This window comes from Macrotis lagotis, chromosome 5 (genome assembly GCF_037893015.1).
Source record: "Macrotis lagotis isolate mMagLag1 chromosome 5, bilby.v1.9.chrom.fasta, whole genome shotgun sequence".
NCBI lineage: Eukaryota > Metazoa > Chordata > Mammalia > Peramelemorphia > Peramelidae > Macrotis > Macrotis lagotis.
In genome coordinates this window covers 123,395,525-123,410,669 of record NC_133662.1, presented here as the reverse complement: position 1 = coordinate 123,410,669, position 15,145 = coordinate 123,395,525, and the positions used below count along the sequence as shown (strand labels likewise).

General features: G+C 34.7%; 1 protein-coding gene across 3 annotated transcripts in view; it reads left to right on the top strand.

Annotated features, from left to right (window-relative positions):
- The window catches only part of FAM184A (family with sequence similarity 184 member A), a 164,629-nt gene that overhangs the window by 83,254 nt on the left and 66,230 nt on the right, over positions 1-15,145 (top strand). For all 3 annotated transcript variants that reach the window (XR_012468533.1, XM_074187458.1, XM_074187459.1), the window contains exon 2: positions 11,748-12,599. Coding sequence is in view for 2 of the 3 variants with exons in the window: in XM_074187458.1 (XP_074043559.1) it covers positions 11,748-12,599 (852 nt within the window). In the remaining variant the exon portion in view is untranslated. The remainder of the gene's footprint in view (positions 1-11,747; positions 12,600-15,145) is intronic.

Genomic DNA, 15,145 nt, shown 5'->3' with positions numbered 1-15,145 from the left:
CCCTATCCACTGTGCCACCTAGCCACCCCCAAAAGGCATCTTTTAAGCTTTACTTCACTGAACCACTTAACCTGATGTGGAATTTTATTCATCAAAGTATAAGGATTTGAGACTTGGATGTCTAATCACTACAGTCTTATTGATAGCCCTTAAATCCTATAAGTGTCATTTGGTTTCTGACTGGAAGAATGGGAGAATTATAAGCCAACATACAAGATTCTTGGAGTTCATCCTTCACCTTTGATCACTGGACACAACCCTTTCCTTCCTTCTTAAAGAGATAAGATATTTTCTTTCCCTTCTTGCTTCAATGTTATCATTATAGGTTCTATTCTCAATCCTTCCCTATTGCCATCCCTAACCCACACTATTGGATTAATTTCTTTCTCATTTTCTTTAGTTAAGACTACAGTTTTCATCTTTCATCTTAATTTCTTCATACCAAATTTCCATTTTTAAATTTAATCAAATAATCAGATCTCATCTCAGTAAATTATTTCACACTTATGGAAAAGATAAAGTAATTGTTCCTGTATCTGTCATTGCCTAATTTAAGTATTTTTTTTCAAATATTGGAATCTTCTCCTTTAACTCCTGATATAATTAAGCTTTAGTTTTAAAGACTTAATTCCTTTTGATGTAAAATTTAATAAGGACTTGGTTCTTCTTGTGGTCTCACCTTCAAATTTATCAAGGGTTTACAGTGAGACCTAAAATTAAGGAACCCCTGACCCCTCCATTCTTCATCAAAACTCCCAATTTCAGGGCATTTTCTTTTGAAATACCCTGGTTTCTCACAAAATAAACAGCCTGCCTTTCTGAGTCAAAAAGACCCAGATCTTCCCCTTCCTCTCATTCCATTCTCCTGTCAGGGATATACTTGTCTATGTTTCTGTTGCTGATCTTTCTTTAAAATTTCCCTAACAGATGCAACCATTACCTGGGTTTTCTGTTTTTGTTTTATTGTATCTCTTTAGAAATGCTTTCTGAACTTCTCTAAGTAGCTCCTGTAATGACTCCTAAAGTTTCCTTTGTATATCTACTTTTGGTTACATAGTGTACTTTTAAAAATACTTAGAGCTTCCTCAGACTCTGAGTCTATACTGGAGTAGTTCCTCATCTGATCAATCTTTGTAGAAAGGCTACATCTTTTTCTTGTTGTATATTGAAAGTTTTAGAAAAAGTTTTGATATTTAGGTACTTCCTGACTCCAGAAATTATTAAATTCCTTAAATCCTCATTTTTGCCCTCTCTGCCTCATTATTATTATTCCAACTTGGATCTACACTAAGATATTTTTGTTCTGCTGGCGGAACAGGGGCAGGAGGGTGGCATCTTTTCCATTCTCACATAGCTGATCCCCTAACCATACTTCTTTCTTCTCCAGTGAATCATATATTTAGTATAAACATTAATTCAGACCATGTTTAAAAATTAACTCTTAAAAAAATGATCATTGTTCAGAGAGTTCTATTGGGTCCTCAATTGAAGACTTCATTTTCTTGTTGAAATCTAACCTCAAAACTTAAGGAAGTATTTACAAATCCAATTTCCCCTGGTCCCAGAGGGATTTCCTTAAGTGGATGTAGAGTTATTGTCTGATCTTCCTCTTTTTTTTAGGGGGAAAGGGAAATTCTGTAAGTTTTTTTACATTGCTCCAATTCCTTATTTAATTTGGAGTGAGATGCTATAGGAGTACTAGGTACTTTTGATCTAATTCATCCTCTTCCCCCAGTGATAGCCTGTCTCTCTGTGGGCTCCTCTTCTAAATTTGGTCCTGATAATTGAGGATAGATAGATAGATAGATAGATAGATAGATAGATAGATAGATAGATAGATATGGTGGAGGGAGGGCAGTGAGGATCCCAATTAGAATCTTCCTCTTAATCTTCCTTTTTCTTATCTAATCTGAAACATATAGACAGGTATTCTGAATGAAGGGTCCCCCTTTCCAACAAGAGGCATATTCTGACACTTTATTGGAAGACTGTTTATTATTCACAAATATATTTAAGAGCTGACATAACCAGTAGTTCTCTACACTATACTTAAGCCAATATATATATATATTTGGAGTATTTCTCTTCCTGGATTCCTTTCAGAGCCCAAGAAGAAACCTCATCCATCAGCAGGTCCACTTAGTTTGAATAGTTGAACTAAATATATATATATGTATATATATACATATATATATATATTTGCAAGGCAATGGGGTTAGGTAGCTTGCAAGGCCATACAGCTTAAGTGTCTGAGGCTGGATTTGAACTCAGGTACTCTTGACTCCAGGGCCGGTATTCTATCCACTGCACCACCTAGCTGCCCCCCCCCCAGTGGGCATTCTAGAGGAATGCTTCCCTGGCAGTTGTCCTCTCTTACTCATCTTGTTAGTTACCTTATTTCCCTCACATCTCATCTTGCCTATTTTTGTCAGACTCCTTGTGGTCTTGTGTTCTGTCTCCCTGCAGAATCAAATTCTGCATTTACTCCTGTGCTCTCAGCACCAAACACACACACACACACACACACACACACACACACACACACACACACCACAGTTTTCTGACCCCTACAAGATTTTTCACTAACAAGGTAATATAAAAGTTCCAGTTTACTTTACCTCACCCTTGTGTGCAGGCTTACATAGTGACAACCACAATCAATCTCCCTTATCTTAGTTTTCCAAGCAGAAAGTCTAAAGGCTGCACTCAGATGGGGAGGATACTCACCCATGATCCACAGCTGCTAAATTCAATAGGGAGTCCCTCTGTCCTTCAGTGATGAATGCTCTCTCTCCTATGATGCCTGGGAACCCAGACAAGCCCCCAATTGTTAGAAGTAAATCTTTTTTTTTTGTTTTGCAAGGCAAATTGAGTTAAGTGGCTTGCCTAAGGCCACACAGCCGGGTAATTATTAAGTATATGAGGCTGGATTTGAACTCAGGTACTCCTGACTCCAGGGCCAGTGCTGAATCACCTAGCCGCCCCAAAGAACTAAATCTTTAAAAGAAAAACAAAGACTCCAGGTGGATGAAGTAACCTAAACATTTAATACATTCCTGCAGAAAGGGGTGCACATCATCAAAGACAAACACCCACAGAAGCAAAAGGCAAACAACTTTTATCTCTGCCCCTGAAACTTCAGTTCCCTCCCTCAGGCCCTCATTGGCTAGGGATTAAGTAATTCCCATTTTCTCAGTCCACCTCTTGCATGTTACTCCTTAATATGCCCCCCCACTTTGATCATGCCTCCACATACATTTCATATTATTATAATGAACTTTAAGTGCTTCCTTGGGTGTAGTATTTAATATGTAAAAACTTGTTAATCTTAGAGTAATGAACCTCAAGTAACCCCTAAGTCACCCTATTTCTACATTAATCTTGACTTATATGTCCATCTAATTGTTTATTTGGATTGGTTCAATCAAGATGCAGTTATATAGATTACTTACCTTCCTTGTATTTTACTAACCACCTGAATCTTTCTTCCTTTTATGTAAACACAAAATAGTTCATTTCTTTCACTTTTTCTGAGCAGCCAAATTTTGACATAATTTTCCATAAGTCTGCATGAGTGACAGTAACGAAGACCTTGGTCAGATCTACAAACTTTGCCAGTCTACTCCTGGCATTTTCCCTGGAGTTGTTGGCCAGTAAGCATATTTACTGAAATGGGGGGGGGGGGGTATGTGACCATGTAAGTAAAGAGAAAGGAATGAATGTTAGAGTCCAATGATCAGTTAGTCAGATAGGTAGTAGAAAAACCAAGTGAAAACTAAAGATATTTCTGAAAACGGGAAGGTAAATAGAGGAGATGAAAGATCAAAAATAGAATGATTAAATTCGGTGATCATTTGGTAACCTTTGAGATACAGTTTCAGTATACTGGTGGGTTTACCAGCCCAGATTGTAAAGGGTAAAAAAAAATGAGAGGCCAAGAAGTAGAGATAGCAAGTTCAGAAAACTCTTCTTAAGAATTTGAATGCCCTAAGAATTTTTGGAGTATTTCTCTTCCTGGATTCCTTTCAGAGCCCAAGGAGAAACCTCATCCATCAGCAGGTCCACTTAGTTTGAATAGTTGAACTAAGTAGGAACAGAGCCATTAGATAAGAAGTAAAGATAAGGGAGAAAATTGTGATTGGGGCCAAACTCCCAGAAGAGAAAGGATGAGATTAAGAGCATAAGGATGACCATCTCTTTGTTAGAGATTTCAGAAAAGTAAGAAAGTGTGGGGGATAATGAAGTGTGGAATAGGGGAGCTAAGGGAACTTCTCAATACCTGGCCTAAATTATCGATCTATAGATGCTTGTATTTCTTAAAATTTTCTTCTAATTGTGCAACATCTTTGTTTATAATTTTTGTAATTAGTAATACAAGACAACATTTAGAATTAGCTATTTTAATGAAAGAATTTTGTTTTCTCAACAGTTTTATAATAAAATGAGTAACTGAGTAGAAAATGTTCTTTCTCTGATTACCCTACCATTGGGAAACTCAGATACTTGGATCATGAAGTCATAATCAAGATACCATTAGTCATCTGATAGCAGAGTATCCTAATTTTAAACCCCTTATGTATTTTTGTGTATTAATATACCATGTTCTTAAATTGAATATTACTTTTGTGTAAACTTTTCTTTAGATACTAATTCTTGATCTAAAGCTTAATAATATTATTTCAGCTATTTTTTGGCATACAGTAGCAAAAGTATAATTAAGATAAATATATGTAGTTTTAGTACAATTTTGCAATGATATACTTTATTGATTTACATTTATTTAGTCATATTCAGATATTAATTAACAACAAGAACTCTTATTAGATTTCTATTTTTTTAACCTAAGGATAAAAAGTACATTTAAATAAAATATTTGCACATGTATATTCCTTAAGATTTCCTTCATTCTATGAATCATATTTGGAAGTCAAATATATCATCTTAGAGCCCTGTTTAACTATGAAGGACAAATAGAATAAAACAATTAACACTGACTAAAAAACTGATATAGAGCTCATTAGAAGAAAAGTTTTTGGTCTCATGTGGAATCAAGAATTTATGTACTAATGAACTACAAATCAAGCAAGATGGCAAAAGAAAAAGAAGCCAAGGGGATTCAATTTTGCTCAGATTCTGTCAATAAAAACAAGCTGTCTATTTTTTTCCTCTTCTATGGCCTTCCCAACTCAAAGAGAGGTAGGCAGGGAAGCAAAGAAAAAGGCTTCCTGATATGCTGAATTGTCCCCACCACCACCATTTTTAAATCTAAGAGACTGCTAATTGGTTCCTATGGCAGTATACCTCAGGGCAGCAAAATGATATGACCATAAGCAAGTTATTGCTATTTTCCAGGTGGATTTTTTTAAACCTTGTTTATATTAACTTCATGTTCTAATCTCATACCCTGTTAGTGTGCTAACATTTCTAATACTATTCTATTTAGTGGACAAAAACCTGAATCTTAAATTATTGTCAAAATAAAAATAATACTATATATTCTGTGTTGTAAAAACTAGCTTGCCAGAAAGATTTTTTTAAATTAATTTTAAATTAAATCTTTGTATTGTTCAGCTTCAAGAAAGGAATGTCTTGAGGGTCTCCAGTTTTCTGACGTGTCATTTAGAAGTAATAATTTGTCCAGGATTCCTGGACAAATCGACACTTGGTGTAAAACATTATTACAGAGTTCAGTATAAATATTTAGTTAACAATTTGCTTATATCACTTTTGGCAGTGGTGATGATGATGATGATGATGATGATGATGATGATGATGATGATGATGATGATTGCTGTTCATTCTCAAAAAAGATCAGAGTATCAAAATAACAAGATGCCATGATAAGCTAGCAAATTTAAGATGAGGAGGTGCTGTGCTCAGTCACCAACCTCACTTTCTCTTCCAGAGCCATCTGGGTCCAGGAGCCTGATGTGAATCAGGATGACTGGCTCTAGATGTGAGTCAAAGTTAAATGACTTGCCCAAGGTCACACAGCTAGTAAGAGTCAATTTCTTGAGACCAAATTCCAACTCCCATCTTCCTGACTTTAAGCTAGTCCTCTATCCCCTCCACCACCTGCCCCAGTCAAGTAACATTGTCTGTTGCCCATGGAGGACAAGCCAATTCCTGAGTCTTAACTTTTTGCACCCCTAGGGAATCATTGTCCTAAAATTATTCAACTTCTCTCTGATGCTTTCTTTCAAAGATTTTCCTTTTGAACTGATATATTAGTTGATTTAATAAAAAAGACATCTTTCTCTTTGATCTTTTACCCTTTGTATAGTCACCACTCTATTTCAAAGGAAAAATTCTTCCTGCTTAATTAGAGAGAGGCACATAGACTTTGTTTCAGGATTGAAAAAAAGGATTGAGATTGATATGTTCAAAGACTTTAGACTAAGAAAATTTTTAAATCTTTTCTTTATATTTCTAGAAGGGGAAAAGAGTTGCCTATTTCTATACAGTGTAATTGATTTTTACTTTTTTTGTGGAATTTCATCTTTTGTTTTATGTTTACTATAAACTGTTAAATGGGAAGTTGTTTTAGATTTTCATTTTTTCTTGTTTTTAGTCCTTTTTCCATTTTCATTTTCCCAATTTTCCATTTTCCATTTTCCCAATTTTTTTAAATCTACTTTTATTCTTTTCATTATCATAATTCCTTATCATCATTTCTATCTGCTACTGAGTTAAGAATTCCTCCTCTAGCAGGATCTCTGAAAGGTATTATCTAATTTTTATGTAGCCTTTATTTTAAGGTCAGATAATCATTTTGAGCTTATTTTAATATATGACATAAAATATTGATCTAAATCTAATTTCTGCCAAACTGCTTTCAAATTTTCCCAATGGTCTTTGCCAATGAGTTGTTCTTGTTCATTTACTTCTGATTCTTGCTTCCTTAGTCTGTTCAATTAAATCTTTTTGTTTTTATATCTATTTGATTAATACTAACCATGAATAATAAATATTTTCCATTTGTACTAATTCATTTAAAATGTATCTTGTATCTTCATAAAGTTCAGAAGGTATGTGATAAGTTATTTTATATATTTCATAGTTGTCAACATGGAAAAAATGCAGATGAATTAGGTGATTAGTAAATAAAATGAGACTCTTATTCAAGGATGAGAAATTACATTCAGGATAATATGGTGCCTTATTCAGACAGGGATCTTGATAGAAGAAAGAAATATAGAATAAACAAACTGCAGGAAAGAATTGCTGAATTTATTGTGGGATTAAAAAAAATGTTGCTGAAATGTCCTTGAAACTATCTTTGTCCAAGAGGAGTAAATGGTTAGAAACTGCTTAAGTGTGAGAAATGGGAAAGTTTTCTTGGGGATAATTAGAAACTTCTGGTCAGAGCAAGGTAGAGATTCAGAGTTTCCTAGGGGTTGACATAGTCAATATGAATGCAACTTTGTTTTCTATCTCTTCCTGCTAAATTTTATTAGGAATATATGTAAACACTGACTTGAATGAGTTTATTTTATGGCCTGATACTTTGTCAAAGTTAGTAAACATTTAAATTTATTTTTCAGTGAATTTCTAGTATTCCTTAATTAAAGCACCATGCAGTCTTCAACTAGAGGTATCTTTGCCTCCTCTTTGCCTGTTTAGACTTTTTTTCCCTTGTTTTATTACTATCTTTAGCATTTCTAATGATAGTAATAAACTAGAAGTCTGGCAAAGGATGGTGATAATGCAAAGTCTTGCTTTGTTCCTGTTCTTACTAGAAAGATTTCTAGTGTTTCTCCCTTTGAAATAAAAGTAGCTAAAACCAAAAGTTGGGTCTTGCTGTTAGTTTTAGATATTGTTATTATATAAAGGGTTTTTTGCAATATATTTAACATAAATAGATGCTATATTTTTCTCAAAAGACTTTTTCTGCACTTGTTAATATAATCGTGTGATTTTTATTTTTCTTATTAATATGATATGTGCATAATTTTACAAATCTAATTGGTCAGAATAATAATCTTTAAAGTCTCTTTGGTAATCTTTTATATATCATTTTACATCATTTTTACATAATCATTCATTAAAGATATTGGTCTATAGTAGTTTATCTATATTATTTCCTCACTGTGATTTTAGCATCATATTTTGTCTTATAGGAGTTTGTAAGGTACTTTTGACCTTTGTTTTAAAAAAAAAGAAAAAATTATGCAAAATGGGAGTTAATTGATCTTTGAATGTTAGATAGAAACCACATGTAAACCCATTTGGATCTGAATTTTTTTACAGCTTATTTATGACTTGTTCATTTTTTATTTATAAGATTGTTTTATTTAAAGTTTTCATTTCTTCTACTAGCCTCAGTATTATATTTTATTATATTAATATATTATATTAATATATATTAAATTCATCATGAACTTTAAGTTTATTTTGTTGGCACATAATTGAATATAATAATTTCTGATGATTTTTAAAATTTTCTTTTATTCTGACTTTGAGGATCTTTTAAAAGACTCATAAAAAATTAAATTACTTATTGATTTATCTTTTTAAAACCTGCCTTTCCAAAAAAATTTTCTATTTTATCAATGTTTAATAGTTTCTCTTTTCAGTTTTTATTGCTTTTCAGAATTTTTTTGCTCTTTTATTTAACTGTTCACTATTCATGTTTTAAAGTTTGCTTATTTTTTTTTGGTTTTCAGAATATCTACTTTTGTTCTTATTTAGGGATTGTATTGATCTAGGTTTTTAGATGTATTATCACTTTATTAAATTCTTTTTTAGAAATGTAAAATCTCTTTAGAATGTTAAATGGCTTTAAGAACTGCTTTAGATAAAATTTAATATTATATAAATGTATACATAATATTTATTAACAAAATATTATTTTGTTCTTTGACCCATTCATTCTTATTGTTACATTTAGTATACATTTGTTTTAACCTTTTCTTCTCATTTGCTTTATTGATTTTAGTTTTTACTGTTGTGTGATTTGTAATGGACACATTTAATGTCTTATGAGTTCTAAGTATATAATAAATTGTACTGATATATATTCTGTAAAATTAATTATTTACATTCTGTGGAATTCCATGATTTGCAGCCATGCACCATCATCATCATCATCATCATCATCATCATCAGCATTATCATCATCATCATCATAATACTGGTATTGAAAAGATGGACTTTTCAAAGTTTGTATTTAGTAATAATATATTATACTTCCTATGGTTTCTTCTGATTTTATGTTGATTTTGATCCTTGCTCTAACAAGTCAGTATGCTGCCTATATATAGACAATTGATTTAGAAAAGACTCCCTGCCAATAGTCATTTCCTATCCATAATAGAAGACAACACCAAGAAAGGATTGGAGAATGTGTTCAGCATCTTAGTTTGGACACAGTAGAATCTTGTTTCCAGGCTCTAAAAAGCTCTCCAGGTATCTTAATGACTGAAATGCAGTCAGCACAGTTTGGAAAAATGGTGACTGAGAAATTACAGAATTAAGTAAATACCAATGCAATGTAAATGCATTTACTGAGTTCTTTTTTAGAATTTGTCCTTCTTTATTCATCCAGGGTTGACTCCTGGGCTATAGTTATAGAGTTCCTAGGGGGCTCTTTGTAAATGGCTCTTATAAATGTATGCACCAAGTTTCTCATAAGGTAAAGTTTCTTGTTTTCTTTTAATGCATAATTAATCAACAAACGTTTATTAAATTTCTACTATGTGATGGGTACTGTGCTAAATACTGGCATACAAAGATGAAAGTAAAACTGTCTCTATCTTCAAGAAAGTTACAGTATGACAAGGGAGATAAAATGTACATATATAGCTGTATTTCCCCCACCCAAAAAAATCCCCAAACTTATATCAAGTTGAGACCATGATTTTGAAGAGGAATGCAATTGAAGGTGAGAGTGGGGCTCCAGAAGGTCTACTCCTAGAGTAGGTGGTTCTTGAACTGAATCTTTAAACAGGATTCCAAAAAGTAGAAATGACAAGAGAGCATTCCAGGTCTAGAGAACACTTTTGCAAAAGCATGGAAGTGGGGGGTGACTAGGTGGTGCAATAGATAGAGCACCAGCCCTGGAGTCAGAAGTACCTGAGTTCAAATCTGGCCTCAGACACTTAATAATTACCTAGCTGTGTGGCCTTGGGCAAGCTACTCAACCCCACTGCCTTGCCAAAAAAAAACCAACTAAAAAAGGGCATGGAAACAAGTGATGGAAATGAAATGGTCCTTGTTACATTCTACCTAGGAGCAAACATATTTCTTTATAAGTAAAGTAAACACAAGATAATCCAGGTGGGAAGGACACTAGGAGTTCTAGCAGCGGGGAAGTGTAGGGGTTAGGAAGACCTCAGGTAGAAGGCAACATTTGACCTTGGTCTTGAAAGAAGAGTAGATATTCTATGAGGAACTGATGAGAAAGGCAAGGATACTTTATAGGTTGGAGTGAACAATGTGGTAAAGAGAAAGGACATGGATTGCATTCTACTAGAAAAATTAGTGTGTGGACCATAGAGTAAATGAAAGGGAATGTTATGTGCATTAAAGTTTTTAAAAGGTATATTGAAGACACTTTACAGAGGACTTTAAATGCCAAAGGGAATTTATATGTGATTCTGTAAAAATTAGGGAACTCCTGGAGTTTGAGCAGGAGTTGCATAGTCAGGCAAACATTTTATGTATGGAAGATGGATTGGAATGAAGACAAATGTAAGGTTGTTAGAATACTATCAGTTGAAATGGCATGAGGATCTTCACCAAGGAATGAGTCTTAGAATGGAAAGTAGATTTTCAAGAGATATTATACAGATAAAAATGACAAGATTTAACAACTTATTGGATAAGTAGGGTTAGCATGAATGAGGATGATATCAAGATTATGAACCTGTGTGACCTGAAAGGATTATAGTATCTTAAATGGAAATAAGAAAGTTTGGAAGAAAGAGGAAGATTTAGAGGGGGGAAATGAGTTGCATGAAGATGTCTTTGAGATGATCAGTGTGAAATGTCTAATAGACACTCATTGACCTGAGATTGAAACTTAAGGGAGAGATCAGAGTTACATATGTAGATTTGTGAGTCATCTGCATAGATTTATAGTTAAATCCAGGGTGACTAATGAAGTTACCAAAAAAAGGGTACTATAGAAGGACAAGAGAAGAGTCCCCAGAACTGAATCTTAGTGAAAACTCAGTTAGGGTTGTGATGTCTATGATGAGTAAAGAAGAGTAAGTAGTCAACTATTTAGTACCTAAACAAAAAACCAGGTAGGAGAGAGCATCCAAAAAGAGAGAAGGCAATGATGTGAAATGTATTGACTAGATAGTTCAAGAAGGATTAGGATTGAGAACTGCGCTGTCAGTCAAATAAAATTGAAAGTCAGATTGCAAAGGTTTGAGGAGCTAAGAGGAAAGGAAATGAAGGATCAAAAGTAGTTGAGAAATGGAGAAATAAGAATAGTAACTTGGGGATATGCTCTAGTGAAGGGTCTTTTTTTTTAAGAATGGGGAGATCTGATCCTGTTTGAAGGCAGTACCGAACAAATCCATCAATAGAGGTTTAAGATGCAAAAAAGAGCAGAAGTACTTGAGGATGATAGTCTTCTGAAGAATATGGGAAGGGAGACAGTCTCAAGGACCCAAGAACTTGACAATGTTATCAAATATCTACATGAAAATTGTTCAACTAAACAAAAGAATTAGGCAAAAATTTGAACAATTTATTTATAATATCATTTTTTTCCCTTTCTCCACTTCAAAATGCAGGTAATATATGCTTTGAACACTAAAAATGATGAGCATGAATCTTCAATTCAAGCCCTTAGAGATGCCCATGAAGAGGAAATTCAACAAATTCTTGGAGAAACAAGAGAAAAGATTTTGCAATATAAAAGTAAACTAGCAGAGGAGTCAGACCTTAAACGAAAGATCCAAGTTTTAGAAGAGTCTCTAGAAGGTCACAAAAAGATGAAACATCAGGCTTTGACTGAGTTTGAAGCTTACAAACACAGAATGGAAGACATGCACATTTGTACAGAAGCACAACATGTCCAACGTGTGCTGACAATGGCTAGAGAAGTAGAAGAGATCAGAAGGCAGTTTGAGGAGAAACTGGAGAGTTTTTCACAGCTACAAGTACAGTTTGAGAAAGATAAACTGCGGGCTCTGGATAATTTGAAAGCTGAACATATACAAGAAATCCAAGAGATCCTTAAGTCCCAGGAGTGTGCCTCATTAATAAATAAGGGGCAGGAAAAGGCAGAGGAACAACACAGAATGGAAGTAGAAGGTTTAAATAGAAAACTTGAAGAACTAACGCTTGAAAGGAAAAAACTAATTGAGGATTATGAAGGCAAGCTGAGTAAAGCTCAGGCCTTTTATGAACATGAACTTGATACTTTGAAACAGTCCCAGCACTTCACAGCTGAGAGCCTCCGTGCTAGCAAAGAAAAAGAAGCTGAACTGAAAAGGGAATTTCAGAGTCAAGAAGCAGTCTTACATAAGACCATAATTAACCTTAAGAGAGAATTACAAATGGCACAGGATGAAACTGGAAGTCTAAATGAAAAATGCCAAAAGCTTCAATTAGCACTTGGTACAGCAGAAAACAATGTTATGGTAAGTATTATTATGTTGAATTCAATATGAAGTACCTGATATGCCCATTTTAGGCACAGAGGACCCCCAGAAAAATGAACACAGGAGGTTCAAGGTTCTCACTGAATCTCACTGATTTGTTCACTTTAACTAAACTGTTAGCTGACTCAGGACAAAGCAAAAAGCTCATAATGAAATAAATGATAGGAAAAGTAGCAATGGAAAATTTCTTTCCTAAACTTGGTATATATTCTCCCACAAATACATGTATTATCACTAGGAAGAGTTGATGCACAATGATTACAAATTGGGTCATACATGTAAGGAGCATGTAGAAGTATATAGGCTAGAGTATATATGCAGAAAGGCACAAATGTAGAGGTGACGTGTGTATATGTTATGGCCTGGGTATGTACACAAATGGGCAATTCCATTCTAATTGTTGCAGGCTTACTGGTGTCCTTGAGTGATGTTATCACACCACTGACTCTGGCTCTCCTTTTGCTAGTTGTCTTTTTTTCTACTGTTCACTCTTGCCTCTCTACTAGCCTTGTCAGCTTTGTGTTCTTCACTCTTATGTTCACTGAAGAGCATTAATCCCTGGTAATAGCTTCTTGGTTTCATCCTTTCCTCTTCACTTTCTGATAATCTCAACTCAAAACTGCTAGGGTGATGACCCCATGGACCATAGCACACTAGGCCCTTACTTAAATCCTCCACTATTTCTCAAAGTCTGTCCAAGTTTATGTTGGCTGTTTACTTGATGCTATCTCTCTGACTCATCCTCTGTTGTCCCCTTTTCCTTTTGCCTTCAATCTTTCCCCACATTAGGATCTCTTCCATTGAGTCTTGTTTTCTAATCATGAGGTCAAAGTATTTAAGCTTCAGCTTCAGTATTTGAATTTCCAGTAAAAAGTCTTTTAAGTATTGACTAATTTAGTCTCCTTGGTGTCCATTGGACTCTCAAACATCTTTTCCAATACCACAATTTGAAAGCATCGATTTTACAGCATGCCCCTTTCTTATGTCCAGTTCTCATAGCTGTATATTATTACTAGAAAAATCTTAGCTTTGACAATATGTACCTTTGTTGACAAGATTGATGCTTCTGCTTTTTACTATGCTGTCCAGGTTTGCCATAACTTTCCTTCCAAGGATCAAGCATCTTTTAATTTTATGTCTGAAGGTGCCATCTGCAGTGATCTTTGAGGCCAAGAATATCTCATTCTACTTCCTTTCCTTCTCTCACTGTTTTTCAGAAAATAATGGGACCAGTTGCCAAAATCTTAGTTATTTGGCCTTTTTATGTTGTTTCATGTCAGCTTTAACACTCTCCTCTTTTCACCTTCATCAAGTGACTTTTTAATTCCTTTTCACTTTCTGTCATTTGAGTGTTATCTGCACATCTGAAATTGTTGATATTCCTCCTGGCAATCTTAATTCTGGCCTTTGATTTATCTAGCTTGGTATTTCACATGATGAACTCTGCATAAAAGTGAAATAAATACAGTGACAATATAGAACTCTTGTCTCCCTTCTTTTCCAATGTCAAGATTCTTTTAGAAATCATCTTGTTGGAGCAGCTAGGTGGTTCAGTGAATAGAGAAGTGCTCCTGGAGTCCCTGACTTGAGTTCAAATCTGACCTCAGACACTTAATATTTACTTAGCTGTGTGACTTTGGACAAGTCACTTAACCCCATTGCCTTGCAAAAACAAACAAAAACAAAAAAAAACCCAAAATGGAATCACCCTGTTTTCCAAAACCAAGACCCAGCAAGCAAACTTTATCCTGAGCTTGGCATAACAGTAGCCCTTTGCACTCACCCTCTGGATGATGTCAGTCACTGCAAAATCCCAGAAATGTTTCACATTGCTTTGACTAGTATCGGGTGTTCTCTGAGCTCAGATAATCATCTACTCTATCCATGTTCAGTTATGAAGCCTTGCTAAGCAACACACTTATCTCACTGTTGCTGTTACACATCATTGTCAAGGGTACAGCTCACCATATAGCCAGTGGTGTAAGTATTGAGATCTGGCCATACTAACTCAGCTTCTGCCACTATGGGGAAGACAGGAATGACTATATGTGTCTAGTTTCCTTCCTTGGTTATAAGTCTTTTCTCACAATAGAAAATAAATTTCTATCTTAATCTCTGCACAGTTAGGTTTTTTTTTTAATTGTTGCTGAAGAAGGACAGCTGGACACAATTTAGATGATTCCAATTTTGTTGGCAACATCTTGATGGCAGCATCATTATCTGGAGCAAGCCAGACATAGGACTTTTCTTCATCAAGCCAGATCAGTGTGTTAACCTTAGCCATATAGATGTCATACAGCTTGATCTGATACTTGGTGGCCTTGACATCCACAATGAAGACTAGGATGTTTTTATCTTCGATCTTTTTCATAGCAGATTCAGTGGTCAAGGGAAACTTCATGATGGCATAGAGATCAAGCTTGTTTCTCCAAGGGACACTTTTCTGAGGATATTTGGGCTGCCTTCAAAGTCTTGGTGTCTTGGGTCCCTGGAAGGTGGGGGAGGTTTGGATCTTCTTTTTGTGG